The sequence below is a fragment of the Vipera ursinii genome (assembly GCF_947247035.1).
Source record: "Vipera ursinii genome assembly, chromosome: 7".
Classification (NCBI taxonomy): Eukaryota; Metazoa; Chordata; class Lepidosauria; order Squamata; family Viperidae; genus Vipera; species Vipera ursinii.
This window is the reverse complement of record NC_139521.1, coordinates 68,398,558-68,421,969: the sequence shown is the minus strand read 5'-3', so window position 1 is coordinate 68,421,969 and position 23,412 is coordinate 68,398,558. Positions and strand designations below refer to the sequence as shown.

At 43.0% G+C, this 23,412-nt stretch overlaps 1 protein-coding gene across 1 annotated transcript in view; it reads right to left on the bottom strand.

Moving 5' to 3' along the window:
- Window positions 1-10,116: 10,116 nt before the first annotated feature.
- Window positions 10,117-23,412, bottom strand: part of RASGEF1B (RasGEF domain family member 1B) — a 47,805-nt gene continuing 34,509 nt past the window's right edge. Inside the window, exons 5-14 of the mRNA XM_083367173.1 lie at window positions 21,967-22,179; window positions 21,345-21,419; window positions 20,984-21,079; window positions 20,199-20,301; window positions 19,142-19,221; window positions 18,340-18,435; window positions 15,555-15,650; window positions 13,553-13,676; window positions 12,490-12,562; window positions 10,117-11,564 (exon numbers count right to left, since the gene is read on the bottom strand). Coding sequence (XP_083223299.1) covers window positions 11,540-11,564; window positions 12,490-12,562; window positions 13,553-13,676; window positions 15,555-15,650; window positions 18,340-18,435; window positions 19,142-19,221; window positions 20,199-20,301; window positions 20,984-21,079; window positions 21,345-21,419; window positions 21,967-22,179 — 981 coding nt within the window. The 3' untranslated portion in view covers window positions 10,117-11,539. The remainder of the gene's footprint in view (window positions 11,565-12,489; window positions 12,563-13,552; window positions 13,677-15,554; window positions 15,651-18,339; window positions 18,436-19,141; window positions 19,222-20,198; window positions 20,302-20,983; window positions 21,080-21,344; window positions 21,420-21,966; window positions 22,180-23,412) is intronic.

Sequence of the window (23,412 nt, the reverse complement as noted above, 5' to 3'; positions counted from 1 at the left end):
AGGATGGAAGCTGTTCCACGTAAGGCTGCCTTTGGCAATTGAGTGACGGCGATTTTGTCAATGCCGCTGGTGTTCAAGTGGTGCTCCAGGGGTTTGGGGATGGCACCCAAGACACCTATCACCATTATTAATTTAGATTTTAGTCTGGTCTAAAACAGGGATTTTCAACCCTTTGACCCATTGTACCACTTTTAGGATATGGCAACATCCAAGTACATCCAGTCACCTAGCAAGGTGTCAAAAACTTGACCAAAAAAAAAGAAGGAAAAAAGTGATGAAGTACAGGTAGTCCTGTGCACTTAGAGACTGTTCAAAGTTACAATGGCACTGGAAAAAGTGCCCCCCAAGCCACAGCTGAGCAAGATACCTGCCTGCCTGCTGCCCAGTGGTGCTCTTCCTCCTGTCCGAGGTTTTCATTGTTGTGAGCATTTCTGTTGAGGATTGGCAGTGGGGGTGGGGTGGGGGAGTGTTTGGTTTCTATTCACCTCCCCTCTGCTGGGTGGTTGCAGCAAGTTTTGGTCACTTCACGTGACCTGGGACACTGTAACCATCATAAATATGAATCAGTTGCCAAGCATCTGAATGTAAATCACAAGACCCTGGAGATGCTGCAACATTCCAGCTGATTGGAGCTTCTTCTGGACTCAGAAGCGCCAGGATCAGCGCCGAGCTCCAGCTGGAGCCTGGCGCTGATCCTGGTGCTTCCACTGAGCCCTGACAGACCTGCAGCTCCAGCCATCTCTCGCTCAGGCTTGTGCGGTGCTGCCACCGGTTCAGCTGATTCCGCTCCCCCATTACCACTTTTCTAGGATGGTTGCATACCACCTGCCAGGTGCCAATGTACCACAGGTGGTACCCGTGCCACTGGTTGAAAAGCCCTGCTCTAAAAGGTTTAGTCTACATTTTCTAAAAAAACATTATTTTTTAGAAAGCTTGGTAATCAAACACTATCGGCATACCTCAACTTAAAACCACAATTCGGATCCGAATTTCAGTCACTAGGTGATGCAGTTATTAAGTGCCTCATCAAGTGACTGGACCCAAATTTATGACCATTTTTATCATGGCTCTTAAGTGAATCTCATGGTCATTAACTGAATCACAGCTGTCAAGCAAATCTTGCTAAATGTCAGGACTGCCTCCGTTCAGTCCTGAAGAAAGAAAAGCCCAACTCCAGTTTTTTAAGAAAAGAGGTACTTTCAGAAATAAATAATAAATAAGTAACGTTCAAATATTATCTTGAAGCAAGCTTGGAGAACAAACCATAGCCAACATCTAAAACCTGAGCTACACGTATTTTCTATTTTTTCAAAGAGGAACTTTTGCTGAGAAGAAAGTCATAGCAGCTAAAGCAAGGTTTATTGGTTTATTAATTTTTCCTCGTTGATTATTCTTCTCTGAAGCCAGCTGGGAAAGTAGCAAATTGTGATGGTGTGACTACCTGATGCCCCAACTATTGTAAGCGCACGTCCATGGCCAAGTACCCCAAATCATGACTGTGCGACCATGGGGTCGTGCGACGGTTGTGACTTTGAGATTCTTGAAATAGTGCAGAGAAGAGCAACAAAAAATTATTATGGGGTTGGAGGCTAAAACATATGAAGGACGGTTGCAGGAATTGGATGTGTCTAGTTCAGGGGTAGGCAAGCTTGGCTCTTTTATGACTTGTGGACTTCAACTCCCAGAATTCCTGAGTCAGCCATGCTGACTCAGGAATTCTGGGAGTTGAAGTCCACAAGTCATAAAAGAGCCAAGCTTGCCTACCCCTGGTCTAGTTTAAGGAAAAGAAGGACTGTGGGAGACCGACAGCAATGTTCCAATATTTGAGAGGCTCCTACAAAGATGAGGGGGTCAAACTATTTTCCAAAGCACCAAAAGATAAGACAAGAAACAATGAATGGAGACTAACCAATGACAGGAGCAACCTAGAACTAAGGAGAGAATTCTTAATAGTTAGAGCAATCAACCAATGGAACGGCTTGCCTTCAGAGGTTGTGGACGCTCCATCACTACAGGCTTTCAAAAAGAGACTGGACAACCATTTGTCTGAAATGGTATAGGGTCTCCTGCTTGAGCAGAGGGTTGGACTAGAAGATCTCCAAGGTCCCTTCCAAGTCTGTTATTTTATGTTCTATATTCTATGTCTTTGACATTGATTGAAGTACATTCTATCAACATCAAAGAATTCCCAACACCCCACTAGGGGCTATAGTTCCAAAAATTAACTAATTAAAACCATAATATTATGGAGGTATCAAGGGCTTTGTGCAGATGGCCAGTCAAAATTTGCCAAATTTCTGGGATGAGAAATTGGAGGCGTCTTTTCTCTGAAAGTCTATAGGAAAAACAAATTTTTCAAGAGGTGGGAGGTTAGAAAACATTTCTAAAGGGTGGTCCTGTAACCAAATACATGGGAGAAAAACCTTGCTGATATAGATGGTGCCATTTGCGTCCCGATGTCTTCATGCAAATTATACCATTCATACAATTTGGACACAGAAGCCATGACATCACTTAACCTTTTGTCCCTTGTCTCCCTCTGCCCTTGCCACAGATATGTGGATGTCTCCTCTTGGGAATTAGTACGGAAGCCAAAGAAGCTACAGATCTTGGAGGGATAATTGTACAATGAGAAATATTTCTTCAGCCAGCTCATTGCAAAAAAAAAAAAAATCAAGGACACCACATCCCACCCATGAGAATTTGTCCAAAATTCTTTTCTCCTTTGAACTGGAGCTGGGAGGAAGGAATGCGGAGATTGTTTTTGCCCAATATCTGTAGCCTTGAGATAACAAAGCTCCGGATTTCAACTGTGAGGAGCCATGATTTACTTTGCTTCACTTCTTTTCAACTATTTAATCCGCATAACTTTTAAGAGTCCTGGCGGCACGCTGGTTAGAAGGCAGTATTGCAGGCTAAATTTGCTCCCTGCCAGGAGTTCGATCCTGACGGGGTTTGAGGTTGGCTCAGCCTTCCATCCTTCCAAGACTGGAAAAACGAGGACCCAGATTGTTGAGGGCAATAGGCTGACTCTGTAAACCACCCAGAATGCTGTAAAGTGCTATGGGGGTGATATATAAATATAAATGCTATTGCTGTTGCTATAACTATGAGGTACAATTGCTTCAGTGGTGGGATTCAGCTGGTTCTCACCACTTCGGCAGAACCGGTAGCTAATTTTTTGTTGCCCAGGCCCAGAATGGACTTCCGGAAGTGGCATCCACACAGAGAACCAGTTGTTCACATATTTGAATCCTATGATGCCCATGATGCACCCTTTTGCCCCGTTAATGGTTATGATGAGAGTTTTGCTAGTATATAGATCCATAGAAGGAATGCATGTACTAAAGCCACAGATCCAATTCATCTAAAGATAAGAAAACAATCTAGTTTGCACAGGAGACATGGCTGATGGATTGAGAGCTGAAGAGTGTGATTTTGCATATCTTACCATTCATAAAAATGTCATTGAGCCCTAGCTCATATCCAGACCCAGGGCAGAATGCTGATTGTAAAGGGCTTGTAATAGAGGTAATTTGAACAGCAGGTAAAATTGAACATACTACAAGAACATCTGCAGAAGCGACAATGTGTGTCCCATGGAAGATGATGATGATGATGATGATAATAATAATAATAATAATAATAATAATAATAATAATAATAATAATAATAATAAGAAGAAGAAGAAGAAGAAGAAGAAGAAGAAGTTGGAAGGGACCTTGGAGGTCATCTAGTCCAACCCCCTGCTCAGGCAGGAAACACTATACCATTTCAGACAAATGGCTGTCCAGTCTCTTCTTAAAAACTCCCAGTGTTGGAGCATTCACAGCTTCTGGAGGCAGGTTAATAATAATAATTATTATTATTATTATTTTCCTAGGCTCCAAGATCACTGCAGATGGGGACTGTAGCCAAGAAATTAAAAGACGCTTGCTCCTGGGGAGGAAAGCCATGGCAAATCTAGACAGCACACTAAAAAGCAGAGACATCATCCTGTCAACAAAAGTGCGTATAGTCAAGGCTATGGTCTTCCCAGTTGCAATGTATGGCAGTGAAAGTTGGACCATAAAAAAGGCTGAGCGCCAAAGAATTGAGGCCTTTGAACTACGGTGCTGGAGAAGACTCCTGCGAGTCCCTTGGACTGCAAGGCGATCAAACCGGTCAGTCCTAGAGGAGATCAACCCTGACTGCTCTTTAGAAGGCCAGATCCTGAAGCTAAAACTCAAATACTTTGGCCACCTAATGAGAAGGAAGGACTCACTGGAGAAGAGCCTCATGCTGAGAAAGATCGAGGGCAATAGAAGAAAGGGATGACAGAGAATGAGGTGGCTGGATGGAGTTACTGAAGCAGTAGGCGTGAGCTTAAATGGACTCCAGAAGATGGTAGAGGACAGGAAAGCCTGGAGGAACGTTGTCCATAGGGTCGCGATGGATCAGACACGACTTCGCAACTAACAACAACAACAACAACAACAACAACAACAACAACAATAATAATAATAATAATAATAATAATAATAATAATAATTTGGAAGGGACCTTGGAGGTCATCTAGTCCAACCCCTGCTCAGTCAGGAAACCCTATACCATTTCAGGCAAATGGCTGTCCAGTCTCTTCTTAAAATCTTCCAGTGTTGGAGCATTCACTGCTTTTGGAGGCAGGTTGTTCCACTGGCTAATTGTTCTAACTGTCAGGAAGTTTCTCCTTAGTTCTAGGTTGCTTCTCTCCTTGATTAGTTTCCATCCGTTGCTTCTTGTCCTGCTTTCAGGTGCTTTAGAGAATAGCTTGACTCCCTCTTCTTTGTGGCAGCCCCTGAGATATTGGAACACTGACATGAGGTCATTGTGCAAATGACAGAGATACAGTATATAATCAACATCATTTGTAGTATGATGCATAGGAAGATAGCTGGAGAAGCTCAACTGGATCAGCAAACGACAAAATTGAAAACAAATTATATAAAGAGGGATTCTACAATTTCTCTAAATTATCCCAAGAAAGACAGAAATGGGTTGGGTACTATGTGCCAGTTCTAGCACCCAAATTTTTTTTTGCCTCAGAATGTGTTACCTGGCCAACTGCTTGCTTTATCACTTTATCCTACTTTATCCTACCTGGAGAAATGTACACATTTCTTTTGAAACCCTATTTCTGCCTCAAGGTTTCTTCCATTGAAGATGGTTCACCCCCCACACACACTTTTTAAAGCTTGTTTAGTAACTTTTCATAATTTGATAGCCTTCAAATTGGTAGAAGGTCAATTTCCAAAAGTGCTAGCCTTGTGAGGTTGCTATCAAAAACATCTGAAGGCCCCCAAATTGCGCTAGTCATTCTGTTCCTGAACACACACACACACACACACACACAAACAGAAAGTTTGTCTCTTGCAGCAATAAGAAATGCAGCACACCAAATGGCCTCTCACAGACTTCATTATTCCAACAGAGGCCTTCACTTTCCTCCCAGTGTCCTTTTATGTAGTCTGCAATTGCGTCCATTGATTGTAAAGAGAATAACAGAATAACAGATTGGAAGTGGGCTAATGCCTCCTTAAGTAACACCAGCTGCCTGCAATTAGTGCAGGTTCGAGTCCCACCAGGCTCAAGGTTGACTCAGCCTTCCATCCTTCCGAGGTAGGTAAAATGAGGACCCAGATTGTTGGGGGCAATTAAGCTGACTTTGTAATAATGCCTCTTGGGGGGGGCGGCGAAAGCCCTAATAAGCAGGCATATACATAGAATGAAGGCTATTGCTAAGCACATTGGTTTGTGCTTAAATTGTAAGATGCCCTGAGTCTTCAGAGAATGGCGGGATATAAATGGGATTAAAAAAAAAATAAGCGGGGACCTTGGTGGTCTTCTAGTCCAACCCTCTAATCAATGAGAGAAAACCCTATACCATTTCAGACAATTCAATGTTCAACCTCTTCTTGTAAACTTCCAGTGTTGGAGCATTCACAGCTTCTGGAGGCAAGTCATTCCGCTGATTGATTGTTCTCCCTGTCAGGAAATTCCTCCTTAATTCTAGGTTGCTTCTCTCTTTGATTAGTTTCCATCCGTTGCTTTCTTGTTCTGCCTTCAGGTGCTTTGGAGAAGAGCTTGAACCCCTCTTCTTTGTGGCAGCCCCTAAGATATTGGAAGACTGCTATCATGTCCCCCCTCATCCTTCTCTTCATTAAACTAGACGTACCCAGTTCCTACAACCATTCTTCTCACGAGACCACAAGACAGTGGTTTGAGAACTCTGAAAAATGAGGGATCTTATTTATTTATTTTATTTTTATTTTATTGCATTTATATACCGCCCTTTCCCTGAGGACTCAGGGTGGTTTACAGGGAGTTAAAAATCAAGCATACAAAAGTTAAAAACCAATTTAAAAATATTAAATCAACCCTGTATTATTAAAAACCCCAATTAAAATAATTTACTCCTCAGCCTGGTCCCGAGAGCTCAAAGAGCCAGGTCTTCAGGCCCCGGCGGAATAATCGGAGGTTGGGGGCAGTCCTCAGCTCCACCGGCAGCTGGTTCCAGAGGGCAGGCGCTCCCACCGAGAAGGCCCTATCCCTGGGTGTCACCCGCCGGCAATCTCTTACCGGCGGAACCCTGAGCAGACCCTCTCTGTGGGAGCGCACTGGGCGAAGGGCGTTTGATGCCGGCAGCAGGTGTTCCCTCAAATACCCCGGACCCAGGCCATGTAGGGCTTACTCAAACCACAGTCAGTACCTTGAAAGAGACATACAGGTTGTCCTCGACTTACAACCACAATTGAGCCCATTTCTGTTGATATGTGAGACAGTTGTTAAGTGAGTTTTGCCCCATCTTATGACCTTTCTTGCCACAGTTGTTGAATAAACCAGTGCTGTTCTTAAGTTAGTAACGCGGCTATAAAATGAATCTGGCTTTGCTTGTCAGGTCACAAGAAGGGATCATGTGATCCCGGGACCCTGCAACCGTCATAAATACGAACAAGTTGCCAAGTGTCTGAATTCTGATCACGTGACCATGGGGATGCTGCAATGGTCGTTAAGTGTGAAAAATGGTCACAAGTCACTTTTTTTCCAGTGCCGTTGTACCTGTGATCATGAATTGAGCTGTTGTAAGTTCAGCATTACCCGTACTTTTCTTTTTTTAATCTCTTTCAGAAATTGCTTGTTAGCTTTTTAGTTATCAGGCGGCTTTGAATCAACAAGTCTGAAAACATGGGGTGAGTTTTCCTTCAATCCTTAGTGAATGAGGTTTTAAATACAAGCTCAAGAATTATTATTTTTTAAAAAAAATCTGAAAGAAAGACCAAAGGAATTATTAGAAACTTTTATTTTGGAATGTGACAAATGGACTAAAGGTCCAGGTGGGTTTGAAATAAGATTTTGGAATTAATAATAAGGATTTTTCTTGGTGGGAAAACGCTTGTTTTGAATTCCATTTTTTTTAAAAAACATGATAGGATAGGAATTTGAAGGTTGAATACTAGAGGGAACTAGAAGGAACTAAAGATTACAGTTAAAGGAGAAGAACTTAAATTTGACTTACTAATGGAGAATGGAGAAAGGAATTTTAACTTTGGACATATGTTTTCAAACAACGGACTCAAAAGTTAATTTTAAGATTGTCTGCATCTATGCAGAGACTGTATTTAAACCAGGGCTCTTCAAACTTGGGCCTTTTTATGACTTGTGGACTTCAAGTCCCAGAATTCCTCACCCAGGCACACTGGCTGAGGAATTCTGGGAGTTGAAGTCCACAAGTCATAAAAGAACCAAGTTTGAAAAGCCCTGGTTTAAAACATGTTACGGAAAAGGAACAAGTTTTACCTGACAAGATTGAAACTGGTTTAAAAAGTAGATTTTAAAAAAATAGGCCACAAGAATGACAGAGGAAAAGTTGTTACACTGGACATAAAAAAAGAAACCAGTCGATGCCTTAATAATTAAAATTAACATACCAAGAAGCTGACCTGAATAAAATTTCCTTTACAAGCAGTCCTTGGCTTACAACCATTCGTTTTGTGACCATTCAGTTACAATGGTATTGAAAAGACTGACATACACCTGGTCCTCACACTTATAACTGCCACAGCACCACCATGGTCACATGATCAAGATGTGGGCGCTTAGCAACCAGCATGTACTTAAAATGGCTGCAGCATTTTGGGGTCATGTGATCACCAGTCAATAGGGGCAACCAGATTTACTTAACAACTGTGTGATTTATTTAACAACTGCAGTGATTCACTTAACAACCATGACAAAAATGGTTGTAAAATTGGACACAACGTACTTAACGGCCTCACTTAACACAAATTGTGATCTCAATTGTGGTTGCGTGTCGAGGCTTGGTAAGCTTTGAAGAATTTTGTGAGAAGCAACAAAGAAAAAATGGGAAAAAATCAAGTTTAAGATTATTTGAAGGGACTAAAAATTGAGATTTTTAAAAGTAAAATGAAGGTGTGTAAAATTTGCTTATTTGATCAAGGTTAAAAAGATATGGTAACCCTTAATGGACTTTTGCTGATCAGCCCCAACATGATGAGATTTTAAGAATTTGTTTATAGATAGAGAGATGAGATATTGGAAGAAAGGATCATTTGTTATGTTTATCACAAGGTGATAAATTAGTAAAATTGTTGTGAAGAAGCAGGAAGCCATTTCTTTATATATATTTTCTTTTTCTTTGCTACATTCCTGATTTTTCTTTTCATTTTTGTGCATCAGTTTTTCTTTTAATTCTTCTCCTCTTTTGGTATTACTTTTCATCATTGTAAGTATAATTTTTAATAAAATTACTATTATAATAAAGAAAACGTGTTGCACATAATCCATCAGAATTCCTATCATGGGAAGAGTTTAAAAGTGATGCATTATGCAAGTTAATAGAGGAACCTCATTAGCAAGAAGCAATCAACCATAGTTCTCAAATTTGCATCTGACAATATCAATCCATTTGAAAAAGAGGGTTTTTAGTAAGGTAGGTGCATTAATACCTAGTAGCAGGTGTCACCTGCCCAAAGACAAAAATTCATTGCTTTCAGCACGTTTTTAAAACCGGGAATGTTAAAATGTAATTAATGTTGCCCAATAAAGGACACAGATGAATGCTATTCAGTTAATGCAGAATTTTAATAGCCAAGTTAATTAAAACATGCAGCAAATTCACATCTACTTTATAAAATAATGATGGCAAAGTGAATCAGTTCTGAAAGAGTTGTGCACTGGGGTTAAGAGAACAGAGATTAGAGAATTAAAAATTGTGGTTATGTTGAAGTTACTCCCTCCACTCAAGGCTGTGCCAGAATGCAATTCAGGAGTAAAATCTGGATTGCTTGTGCCTTATTACAGGTGGTCCTTGACTTACGACCACAATTGAGTCCAAAACTTCTGTTGCTAAGTGAGACCTTTGTTAAGTGAGTTTTATTTATTTATTTATTTATTTGTTTGTTTTTATAAACCGCCCTTCTCCCGAGGGACTTGGGGCGGTGTACAGAGTAAGGTAGGTATACAGATTGAAACAATACTGAAAAACAATAGTCAAAACAAACTGGGACCCCAATTAGAGCTATCAGGCCAGGCCGGACTGCTGGAACAGGTAAGTTTTTAAGTCGCGCCGGAAGGTGCGGAGGTCGGGGGCCATCCGGATTTCAGTTGGCAAGCAGTTTTGCCCTATTTTACAACCTTTCTTGCCACATTGGTTAAGTGAATCACTGCAGTTGTTAAGTTAGTAACCCCAGGACACTGCTAAATGTCATACATAGTTAGTTACCAAGTGTCTGAATTTTGATCACGTGATCATGGGGATACTGTGACGGTTGCAAGTGTGAAAAATGGTTATACATCACTTTTTTCAGAGCTGGTGAAAAGTCACTAAACTGTATGTGTTACTGGAACTTATGTGCAAATTCACCAACAAAACCACAGTTGTAAGAAATGAAGAACAATCAAACTATGTATTTTTATTTATTATTAATTTTGAGGAATAGCATATTTTATACAAATCCTTTTGCTGGATATCACTTGTTAACAGCCTGGGGGTTCTTTTAATTTTTCAGAATTTCTTGGGGAAGGCATTGTGGGGACTATGCATTCAGAGCTACTACTGACATCACAGGTTTTGTAGTCAAAGCAACTTTGAGAGGTTCATGAAGCAAATAAAAAAAAACCCCAAACCTTTAGCTTATAGCTAGAGACTCAGCTAGGAGAAACTTCCAGTGGTCTGTAAGATTTCAGAGTTTAAATTAGCATTGCTAGATCGGATATTATCTCCGCACATTTTTAAAAAAACCCTGTAAAATCATAATTTATATCTACCTACAATCCCAGCAGGTTTTTTCCCCTCTCTTAAATAAAATAAAACAAAATCAATTAATTCAATAATATAGAGAGTGGAGAAAAAGACGCAGAAAAGTACAGACATTTTGGGGAAGTCCACATCACAAAATGTAAGCCAGCTCCAAACCTCTCTGATTATTCTGGCTCTCCAAGGAATGAGTTTTGGAAATAAACATTCTATAAAAGCCAGTTAGTGGTCCTATTGATGAACAACCTCAAAAGCTGGAATCCCACTTATTCCAATGGGTTCCTCTTTCAAAATTGGGCTAAGTTAGGATTTCTGTCCAAATATTTGCAGGCGAAAGTCACAAAATGAAACTGGCTTCATGCCTACTTCAGATGGCTTTGTAGCACAGATTTGCCCAGATGAAAAACAGCACAATAATACATTTAAGAGGAGAGATTGGAAAGGTGACTTTTCTACATAGTCTAGCTACATTTGCTACCTAGCTTTCTAGCCTCTGCTTCTCTTAGCGCTATGCTGAACTTAACTTTTAAATTTCCAAATAACATCCAGTCTGAGTTGGCCAACCAGCAGCTAACTCACAAACTAACTAACAAACAAACATAAACAAAAAAAATCCAGAGCACTCATGCCCTTTTTCATAATAAATAGCTGAGCATCTTAGGAACTCTGCAATAACACTGCACTGTGAGCCATTATCCCCTCAAGGGAAAAATGCAAATGTTCCTAGATTTCTTTTGAGAAGAATCACCAGCGAAGATCTTCTTTAGATCACGTGGCATCTGAAACAGTCCAGTTGGCCTTGGATAGATTGAAGGGAAGTTCTATTTGGAATCCAGGGGGTGAAGTAGCAGAAGTCTTAATGACAGGAGTCTGCAGGTGGGATGGGATGAGAAAGGGGGAATCCCATCCAGATGCTTCAAAATGATTCACAGTAGACTCAGATCTTCAAAAGGCTTTCTTCACTGGGTTGTCTTTGATCAAGCCCATGCCACCCAACTTGACATGCCAGTGGGTTGGGGAAAGCTGCCTTTCCTGCACTCAAGTCAGCTTGGCTTTCTTCTCAGCATCGTGTCCCGACTTGCTCTTCACCAACTATTTAGCTCTCAGAACTTAAAAGTCCTCTTGGCCATCAAGAGGAGGAGAGGAGGGATGGGTAAATAAATAAGCGACCTCAGCCATGGCCTTCATCATTAAGAACCCACGTCAAGATCATAGCAGCAATTGCAGCAAGGGCCCAGCCACGCATTAACCTCTTCCCAGAAGCGTGGACCTGGAGAGAAATCAAACAGAGAAAGGAGACCTTCCATTAGAACATCAAGAAGACACTCAGGTGAGTTTGCCAATTGCTTTGAACGGTAGGTCACGTGTCCATCTGAACGGCCATCAGGGCCAGTCTGCCTGCTTCGAGAGAAAGATGTACAGCTAAGTCCTCGACATAGGGCCACAGTTGACCCCAAAATTTCTGTTGCAAAGTGAGACATTGGTTAAATGAGCCTTGGCCCATCTTATGACCTTTCTTGTTACAGTTGTTAAGTGAATCACTGCAGCTTTTAAATTAGTAACATGGTTGTTAATCTGGCTTCCGCCTTGACTTTGCTTGTCAGAAAGTCGCAAAAGGGGATCACATGATCCCGAGTCTTTGCCACCGTCATAAATAACATACCAGTGTCCGAATTTTGATCATATGACCATGGGGATGCTATAAGGATCGCAAGTGTGAAAAGTGGTCATAAATCACTTTTTTTCAGGGCTGGTGTAACTTCAAACAGTCCCTAAAGGAATGATTGTAAGTCGAGGACTACCTGTATAAAGCAAAATGATATCCATCACTCCTATCCTATAAACAGGATAAAGAGCTGTGGTGCCCATAAAAAGCTATGGCAGCACAGGGGCTAGAATGCCATATTGTAGGCTAACTCTGCCAGCTGCCAGCAGTTCAATCCTGAATGCCTCAAGGTTGACTCAGCCATCCATCCTTCTCAGGTTGGTAAAACGAGAACCCAGATTGTTGAGGATAAGATGCTGATATTTGTAACCCCCTTAGGGGAGGGCTGTAAAGCACTACGAAGTGATATATATGTCTAAGTGCTATTGCTATTATTATCCCAACAGAAAAAAAATATGGTAGCGAGGAGTTCCAATGCAAGAGGAAATATTCAGCCTGTTTGTGGACATCGGAAACCTTTAGCACTAACCTGAGTGTCTTCCACCTGTCTTTTTCAATGTGATTCTCTGGACCTTCACTTTCGTATGACGCCAAATAAAGTGCTGCAACCAGAAGAAAGAAAATATGAACATTACAGATATCTTCTAGTGTAGAGGGTCTTCAAACCTGGCCCTTTTATGCCTTGTGGACTTCAACTCCCAGAATTCCTCAGCCAGGCATGCTGGCTGAGGAATTCTGGGAGTTGAAGTCCACAAGGCATAAAAGGGCCAGGTTTGAAGACCCCTGTTCTAGTGTCTTGAATCATGTTCCCTGTGGGATAGCAATGGCATCGTTTCAAACGTGTGGTCCTCAGATCTTTGGGGGGGAAATAATTTTCTCATATCTAACGGGGTTAAAAAAAAAGCTTGTGTGAACTGGAGCACACGTAATAGTTCATAAACGAGATTCAAGGCTCCTATGAACATCCTTATTATGGTATTACGCAAGGAGGGGTAGACATGTTAGCTGCTTCCACCTTCTCCCAGCAATGCTCTGAAAAACTGTTCAAAAAGACTGGGAGATGCACCAAAATAACTTTGGAAGCAATGCTAAGTCCTGCAAGACGACAAGGGAGAATTTTAACCAAGGAAATTGGTTAAATTGGTGTTTTTGTAATGCAAGGATGTGGTGCTGTGGTCGTAAACCACAAGCACTCTCTGGCCTGATTGTCCAATCAGTTCAGACAAGCAAGACTAATGTAATAACAGAGTTGGAGGTCTTCAGGTCCAGCCCCGTGCTCATGCAGAAGACCCTACACCATTTCAACAAATGGTTGTCCAGTCTCTTCTTTAAAACCTCCAGCGTTGGAGCACCCACAACTACTGGAGGCACGTCGTTCCACTGATTAATTGTTTTCACTGTCAGGAAATGACTCCTTAGTTCTAGGTTGCTTCTGTGCTTGGTTAGTTTCCATCCACTGCTTCCATCGATGCCACAGCCTGTGGCGTTGGAAGTTGGAAGGAAAATAAAAGTGGGCAATTACGTATCACCCTGTCTATCAAAATAAGTGTGATACACAATATACTGAACAGTTACAGGTATTTTTCTCTTACCATCCTCACTGAAGACTGGAATGGTGAGCAGGTACTGAAGGATTTTCCGGTCCCTCTCAAAAGGACACTCCACTTGCTTCCATGTCATAAACTCACTCACTTGTTTAGCCAGTTCCCAAAATTTCTGCAAGGAATTAGCAAAATAATAATAATAAAAAAGCACATGAGTGAAGCAGGTGAAAGGGTTCCATTCAAATAAGGCAATATATAGGATTTACTTTAGGGACACGGTGGCTCAGTGGGTTAAGACGCTGAGCTTGTCGATCAGAAGGTTGGCAGTTTGGCGGGTCGAATCCCGAGTGCCGCGTAACAGAGTGAGCACCTGTTACTCGTCCCAGCTTCTGCCAACCTAGCAGTTTGAAAGCACGTAAAAATGCAAGTAGAAAAATAGGGATCACTACGGTGGGAAGGTAACAGCGTTCTGTGTGCCTTTGGTGTCTAGTCATGCTGGCCACATGACCACGGAGACGTCCTCGGACAAGCGCTGGCTCTTCGGCTTTGAAATGGAGATGAGCACCGGCCCCTAGAGTTGGAAACGACTAGCACACATGTGCGGGGGAACCTTTTTACCTTTTTAGGGTTTACTCTTCTGTTTCAGAAGGACTGATCAGATATGTCTTGCAATGAAGGAGATTATTTGCAGCTCAGGATTGAAAGAGGGGTCCTTGATGCTCTCTCAGCTTGCTTGTTTTCTTGCAGACGTTCCATTACCCACACTAGTAGCATCATCAGTGCTAGAAGGGAGTGGGATTTGCTCTCAGTTTATATTCTAGTGCAGAGATCCCAAATCTATGAGCCATGGCCCACTACCGGGCCGTGCCCCTTGGCCATTGGGCTACATAAGTGACTGGTCAGTCTGTGTGCATGTGCTTATGTTATCTCGTGCTGGCGTTAGCCTTGGCGTGACCCTTGGTGTGACTCTCGCACCAGCACTAGCCTCGGCACAACCCTCACACCTGTGCCAGCCTTGGCGCTAGCCTCACACCAGTGCTAGCCTCGGCATGACCCTTGCGCCTACGCTAGCTTCAGCGCGACCCTTGATGTGATTCTTGTACTGGCACTAGCCTCGGCGCGACCCTTGGCGTGACTCTCACACTGGCACTAGCCTCAGCGCGATCGTCACGCCGGTGCTAGCCTCGGTGTGACCTTCGCGCCTGCGCTAGCCTCGGCACGACCCTTGGTATGATTCTTCCACTGGCGCTAGAATCGGTGCAACCCTCACGCCGGCGCTAGCAGCCCCATTTACAGAGCCTGTTTGCTTGCGGCCCCATTCACGCATACGTTCGCACAGCTACATTTGGGTGTGCGCGCATGCGTGCGTAAAGGTGTCTGCCCCTCCCTTTCCCACCAGGCCACCAGCCCAGAAAGGTTGATGAGTCCCGTTGGAGTGAATTGCCCTCTCAGTGTTGTGTGGGTGGTCTTAAAACGGTTCTTTGGTTTGGCTATTTGCTGTTTGGCTATTTGCTGTTTATAGTGGCTAACAATAAACAGCCCTAGCAAAGAACCTCCAAGAGCATCCCCACCAATTCAGACAGGGCAATTCACTAGATTATGAACTGAGAGCAAATCCCACTCTCTTCCAGTACTGATGATGTTACCTAGTTTGGGTAAAGAAACGTCTGCAAGAAAACAGCCAAGCTCGGAGAGCACTAAGGACCCCTTGTAACTGTTGCCTTTGGAATTCTGCTCAAGTTCCGCTCCTTCATGCCTCTGAGGATGGACTATTCCTTAATTCTGTGTGTTGGGGAAGAAAAGACCAGTGCTTTGCCAATGAAAACAAGGCATATTGGACGTGCTCGGGGGAGACGGGGTTCTTCGAAAAAGCAAACAACTGTTGGAAGGGAAGGAAACGTGTCGGAGCCCAGTGTTTGGTGTTTGCCCCTTGATGTAACCCTTGCCAAGTTCCTGTACCTGCATTCTAAAATCTTAGCTAGGCTCTCTGCTGCTCAACGAGGTCAGGGTTTAAGAGAAGTTGGGAAACCCTGAGCAGACTCGTACTTACTTCAAAATTGACATGGCCATTGGGCAAGCGATTGGCACAGCCCTCGTTGAGGAAGTAAATGTCCTTGATAAGCAGGCTGAAAAATGGGATCACAATCTAAAAGAAGGAAAGGAAGGGGGAGAGAAGAACCCAGATTAGCAACACACCTGTCACTGGAACAAGAAGGGGTGGGGGGGAGGTGGAAATTCTTTGTTACATTCAGGACAAATAATGAATAAACTGCATCACGTTTGAGGCAGAGGTAGCTCCATAAAGCTATACAACAAAAAGATTGTTGAAGGTAAGATTCTTTGCTTGACTATCAGCTCTGGTCAAACACCTTTGCAGAATTTAAGAGTTCAAGCATCCCAGTAAGCCAAGGGTGGGGAACCGTGGCCCTTTTATGACTTGTGGCTGGCTCAGGAATTCTGGGAGTTGAAGTCCACAAATCATAAAAGGGCCACAGTTGCACATCTTTGTAATAAGCCAAGCATTCAGTATATTACATAGCCATAACTCCTTTACCCCCCACCACCACTTTTACCGGTCATCTACTTGCATCTTAGTGCCCTCTAGAATACACCTGTCTGCCCAAAATTTGAATGGCCCTCAACCTGCTGGTCTTCCATAAATTGTTCCCATGTCCCAAAACGAGACATTCAGATGTTTTTCAGATGTTTGTAGATATGGATATGTGTGCTGCCCATGGAATGATGTACTTTGTGTTTCTGGTGTTGTTATTGACATTTTTATTGTTCATTATAATGCCTGTGGGTCAGCCAGAGTCATACGATGAGTGGGAGGCCAAATTCCAATGGATAGATTAAATCAGGGGTCTTCAAACTTGGCCGATTTAAGACTTGTGGACTTCAGCTCTCAGAATTCCTCAGCCAGCGATGCCTGGCTGAGGAATTTTGGGAGTTGAAGTCCACAAGTCTTAAACTGGCCAAGTTTGAAGACCCCTGGATTAAATGAATACAGGTAGTCTCTGACTTACAACAAACAACTGGGCCCCAAATTTCCATTGCTAAGCAAGGCAGGTAGTTGAGTTTCACCCCATTTCACAACCTTTATTGTCACAGTTAAGTGAATCACTGCAGTGGTTAAGTGAACCACATGGTTGTTAAGTGAATCTGGCTTCCCCCCCATTGACTTTGGTTGTCAGAAGCTGGCTAGGAAGGTTACAAATGGTGATCACATCCTGGGACACTGCAACCATCAAAACCAACACAGTGCTAGGCTGCATTAACAGAGGGATAGAATCAAGATCACGTGAAGTGGTTAACACCACTTTACAATGCCTTGGTAGGGCCACACTTGGAATACTGCATCCAATTTTGGTCACCACGATGTAAAAAAGATGTTGAGACTCTAGAAAGAGTGCAGAGAAAAGCAACAAAGATGATCAGGAGACTGGAGGCTAAAACATATAAGGCAGGGTTTTTCAACCTTTTCACCCATTGTACCACTTTTAGGATATGGCAACATCTGAGTATCACCAGTCGCCTAGCGAGGTGTCCAAAACTTGATAACCAAAAAAAAAAAGGAAAAAAGTGATGAAGTACAGGTAGTCCTCGACTTACAACAGTGCGCTTAGAGACTGTTCGAAGTTAAAACCTGGCCGAGGTTTTCATTGTAGTGAGCATTTCTGTTGAGGATTGGCAGTGGGGGTGGGTGGGGTGGGTGGTGTTTGATTTTTATTCCCCCCATCTGCTGGGTGGTTGCAGCAGGTTTGGTCACTTCACATGACCCTGGGACACTGTGACCATCATAAATATGAACATTTGCCAAGCATCGGAATGTAAATCACAAGACCCTGGAGATGCTACAATATTCCAGCTGATCGGCGCTTCTTCTGGACTCAGAAGCACCAGGATCAATGGTGAGCTCTGGCTGGTGCCAGGCGCAGATCCTGGCGCTTTCGCTGAGCGCTGACAGCCCTGCAGCTCCAGCCATCTCTCGCTCAGACTTGTGTAGTGCTGCCACCAGTTCAGCTCATTCCCCTCCCCAGCTACTCTTCTACGATGGTCACGTACCACCTGCCAGGTGCCAATGTACCACAGGTGGTACCCGTACCACTGGTTGAAAAGCCCTGATATAAGGAACGGTTGCTGGAATTGGGTATGTCTAGTTTAATGAAGAGATGGATGAGGGGGTGACATGATAGCAGTCTTCCAATATCTCAGGGGCTGCCCCAAAGAAGAGGGAGTCAAGCTATTCTCCAAAGCACCTGAAGGCAGGCCAAGAAGCAACGGATGGAAACTAACCAAAGAGAGAAGCCACCTAGAACTAAGGAGAAACTTCTAACAGTTAGAACAAGGAATCGGTGCAACGACTTGCCTCCAGAAGCTGTGAATGCTCCACACTGGAAGTTTTTAAGAAGTGACTGGGCAACCATTTGTCTGAAATGGTATAGGGCAGGGGTAGGCAACCTCGGCTCTTTTATGACTCATGGACTTCAACTCCCAGAATTCAGCTATGCTGACTCAGGAATTCTGGGAATTGAAGTCCATGAGTCATAAAAGAGACGAGGTTGCCTACCCCTGGTATAGGGTTTCCTGCCTGAGCAGGGGATTGGACTAGATGACCTCCAAGGTCCCTTCCAATTTTATTATTATTGTTATTGTTGTTGATGATGATACATGCCCAGTTGCCAAACACACACGTGACCATGGGGATGCTTCAGTGGTCCTAACTGTTAAAACTGCTCATAAATCACTTTTTCCAGTGCCGTTGTAACTTTGAACGGTCACAGAATGAATGGTCCTAAGTCAAAGACGACCCTTCTCTCTTTCTCAGACTGTACCTTCTCTCTGCTGCTGTGAGCTGTTAAAGACCTCTGGGTTGCCCCACGTAGGGCAGTGCGGTAATTGTAGAAATTGCTGGAAGGGTCCATTTGGTGCTGGAAGAAGAAGGAAAAGTGGAAATGCAGAAAATGCCCCAAATGCCATCAAAATATTGCTATAAAAGTCCAGTTTTTAACCTGGGGAGACCATTTCCAATATAAAGCAGACACAGAACAGTTTTAAAGTTAAGAGTCAGAACCAGGTTATGGATCAAAAAGCTAACCAAATCTGGGGCAGGGGGGAGGGAAACCCAGATGAAGCAAATAATTATAAAATTTCATTTCTAGCTGAAAGTGCCGATGATCAAAATTATTTGAAAGTAGCAACAGGTTCATTGGTAAGTGACAGGCAACCATTTTCAAAGATCAAAATCCACTATGCTGTCTTCCTTAAGTGTTGGGATTACAAATCAAAGGATTCCCAACCTAAGATCATGCAGGTTGGGAATTCTGGGTGCTGCAGTCTCAATACCTCTAGCCATAGCATCTCTGACAGTGTTCCACTTAGCAGCGTATCAGACTAAGAAAACGCAGCCAGGACATTTATTCAGTTTTCCCACATTAACAGAACTAACACCAGAGACAACTCATCAACACTGGATAACTAGAGAAGCTTCTCGGATGAGAAGTGAAACGTGTTCAAGGAAAAACAAAGTCCAGTTGCTTTTGGGAAAAGCATCTTTGGGACAACCATGACTTGGATGACTGAGAATCTCCTTAGATAACCGAATAACAAAGATTCAGATCGAAAGGTCAGACTTACCTCCAGAATGTCAAACTTGGCAGTCTTGACTTTCGACCACGTTTTCTTTAATCTGGAGACAGGAGTCATATTCATGCCCGCTTTTATTTCAAAGTGTAAAGAGAAAGAGAAGAGCCGAGAGATAAAAGATAAAACACGCAGCTGTATTTGAAGCCAATTTGGAATAACAGGAGAAATTAATCAACCGTAAAGATATCTACTTTTTCCATTTTTCTTTTTTCACTCAGTTACAACAAATTATCCCAAAACATACAATTTAAAAAATGCAATCATGGTTAACATTCGCAGAGACAGAAATTCAGAGAGGTATGCTTCTTTCTAGACACATATTTTTCATAAGCGTTTTGGGCACAGATTTCTGGCTACCAATTCCTTTAACAGAAATCTGTTTCAAGACGAATACGTGGTGGATTTCCTTTGCTTTCCTACCGGAAGACATGCATAAAATAAGCTTTGAAGAACATTTCACAAGGGTTAAGCAACTTCCAATTAATACGAGACTTAAGTAAACTCAGCATTAAGTCAAAGGCTTAAAAGATGGCAGCCATTTTTAATGCATGTGTAGTACGGCAATCTGGCTGATGCAAACAACAACAACAACAAAAAACCAGGTTATGTGAGGGATCCTGGTTGGATTTTCCATCTTTGCACAGATTCGCCAATGAAATAAAACTGGGTTGAGCACAGGACGTATTTTGGGCATGAAATGCCACTATGGAGAAGATGAGAAAGAAGAGAACAGAGGCACCTCAAAAGTTGCCTTCTCTAGTCTATTACTTTTCATAAGTTTAAGATACCCTATGTGGACTTCAACTCCATAGCTGGCTGGGGAATTCTGGGAGTTGAAGTCCACATATCTTCAAATTGCCAAGGTTGAGAAACACCAGTTTTAAGACAATTCCTAGAAATCCCAAATGTGGAAGCTGCCAGGTTATCCAACAGGATCCAGAAGCTTCCTAATTTGGGGCAGAATTAGATGAAGGGGAAACATCTAAGCACTTCTTCCAAAGCATTAACATAAAGGAAATGGATAGGAAGCCTTCTTATTTATACTCACAAATAATAGCCATTAAAGAGTTGAAGTTGCCGATGTTGAAGCACTCTCGAGCGACATCAATGAAGTATTCTATCATTCTTGCTCTATGTTTTTTCTTGATAGGCTATGAGAGAGCAAAACACAAGATTGGCATTTAGTTGAGAACTTGCCCAAATTTGAAGAAGGATCGCTGAGCTTTTTAGAACATCGCTTTTAATTTTTAAAGAAACAGTTACATTTCAGGCTGGAGCCGGAGATAAAGGTTTCCATGTCTAGTCTGTTTCTTGGCCAAGGGAGCCAACTCTGTCTGAAGACATTTCGGTGATCATGTGGCCAGTATGGATAAATGCCAAAGGCACATAGAGCACTGTTAGCTTCCCACCGAAGTGGTACCTATTAATCTACTCGCATTTGCATACTTTCAAACTCCTAGGTGGGCAGGAGCTGGGGCAAGGAACAGGAGCTTAACCTGTTGCACAGCACTCGGGTCTCAAACCCGGGCTGTCAGCTTTCCAAAAATATACCCACCCACACGTATTCCCCACCTGGAGAAAGCAAGGGCATCAGAGGAACATTCAAGTAGATCAACAGGAGGCATTCTTATAGCGAGGAATAAATTACCAGCGTGAATTCCATTCAACAAAAGCTGCAACCTCAAGGGGGTTTGGTGCAGAGTTTTTTCTTCTGTACCATACAATCTTGTGCATAGAATACAGCTCCCGGCAAGTCTCTTGAGGTCTGATCACATCAGAAGGAAGAAAAGGGCACCGCATACGGAAGGAAGACCAATGAAGGGTTTTGCTTACCATACATATCTCTGTGGCAACCAAATAACTCAGTCTATTGAACCATTCGACGTAAGCTTCCAGATTCCGAGACTTCTTCCGATCCCCATAGGAATTCTTGAGAAGAAAACAAAAATCAGGTCTTCATTTCTCTCACTCTGTGAGTTTAAAGAAGTGGTAGCACTTCTTTAAGCTTATGGAGTAAAGCGAGAGAACATTTATGTTCACTTCTCTCATTCCATAAGCTTAAAGAAGTGGCCAGGCCAGTTGGGACCCAGAAATGAAGACTCAAATGAAGACTCAAGTAAAAGCCAAATGCCCTGGTTCATCCAACCCCAGCCAGCAATTTTAACCATAGTTTATAATTGTTCACGCTTTTCACCTTCTCATTGTCCAGGGTATCCTTCTGTACAAACGCTTGGACAAATTCTTGTGGCCCAATGTAACTAAGTCTCTCCTGAAAGAAAGAAAGAAAAAATCCACTGCATGGTCAACATTCATCCTTGTATAAGTAAAAGTAAAGGAGTCCTGCAGATTTTACACGCTAGTCGTCGCTTACTATGGGATGGTGGTGCTCATCACCATTTCAAGTCATGGAGCCAGCAATGTCTGAAGACATTTCCGCGGTCACGTGGCCAGCATGACTTCATGGAGCACTGTTACCTTCCCACTGAAGTGGTACCTATTTATCTACTTGCATTTGCATTGCTTTTGAGAGCGTGAATTTCATTTTTAATGTGTGCCAGTGTGCTCACAGTAAAAAAAATATGACAATAAAGGTTATCTTATCTATCTTATGCTTTTGAACTGCTAGGTTAGCAGGAGCTGAGGCGAGGATGGGAACTCACCCCATCGCAAAGCGCTCGGGGCTCAAACCTGGGCTGCCGGCTTTCCAGCCAACAAGCCAAGCGTCTTAACTACTGAACCACCGCACCGCCCTTTGTAGAAGATCACTGAGAAAAATGATCAAACAACAGTAAAATACAGTGGGGGAATAAACTTACAAGCTCTATGTGAGTCAGCTGCTGGGCTAACATGTAAGGATCGCTGCAAATGGTGATGATATCTCGTTGGATGGCCTGGGGCTTGGTCTTTAAAACCGTCAGCCTATCGGTTGAAGTAGCATTGATTTTTGCAAGAACTTCCTCATATTGGTTAAGAGAAGCCAGCTTACGAATGAGGCTCTGGATGACTTGCTGCACGTTTTTCCGATAGGCCTGTCAATGGAAAGAGAAATAATGAAAGTGATCGTCATTTTTGCATACCTGAAATGCTTTCTATTGGTGGAGCTTACACATAACGGTATGCCAGAAGATCTGCTCGTGAGGACCTTGTTGGTATCCCGCCTTTATTATTTGTACAAATAATTCAGGGCAGTGAACAAATCCAACACACCTTCCTTCTCTCATTTCCCCCAAAACAACAACCCTGTGAAGTAAGTTGGGCTGAGAGAGAGTAACTGGCCCAAAATCACCAAGCCAGCTTTCATGGCTAAGGTGGGTATTGAACTCAGGGTCTCCTGCTTTCTAGCCTGGTGCCTTAACCACTAGGCCAGGGGGTCTTCAAACTTGGCCCTTTTATGACTTGTGGACTTCAACTCCCAGAATTCCTCAGCCAGGCATGCTGGCTGAGGAATTCTGGGAGTTGAAGTCCACAAGTCATAAAAGGGCCAAGTTTGAAGACCCCATGCACTAGACCAGGGGTCGGCAACCTCGGCTCTTTTATGACTCGTGGACTTCAACTCCCAGAATTCCTGAGCCAGCATGGCTGGCTCAGGAATTCGGGGAGTTGAAGTCCACGAGTATAAAGCAGCCTAGGCCTAGGCCAGGGGTAGGCAACCTTGGCTCCTTTATGACTCGTGGACTTCAACTCCCAGAATTCCTCAGCCAGTGTGGCTCAGCTTGGAAACCTCTCCCTTTCCCCTCAGCATAGCTGGCTCAGGAATTCTGGGAGTTGAAGTCCACGAGTCATAAAAGAGCCGAGGTTGCCAACCCCTGCACTAGACCAAAGTGGTTCTGTACTGCTTCGCAACCAAAGAGAATTGGAAACCACATCCTTTTGAAGATTTCAACAACAGCAATCATGATTTGCAGCTGCATCTAAACCCAGAATTCTCATTTAACTTTTTTTTGTTTATTCTTTTACAATTGTTTTATGCATTGAGGCTTTCTCCTCCTCTTCCTCCTCCTCCTCCTCCTCCTCTTCCTCCTCCTCTTCCTCCTCCTCCTCCTTGGAACTAGCAGAGGGAATGTAGAAAACTAAGCAAAAATGGTGAGCTAACTATACATTTGACTAACTAGGTCAGCATGCAATTGTTAAATCCTTTTTTTAACATGATGTGTCTTCTCATTTTCTCATGACAATGCTATAGGCCAGGGGTCCCCAACCCCGGGTCCGTGGACCAACTCCGGCCCGTGGCACGCCAGCAACTGGACCATGCAAACAAGTGC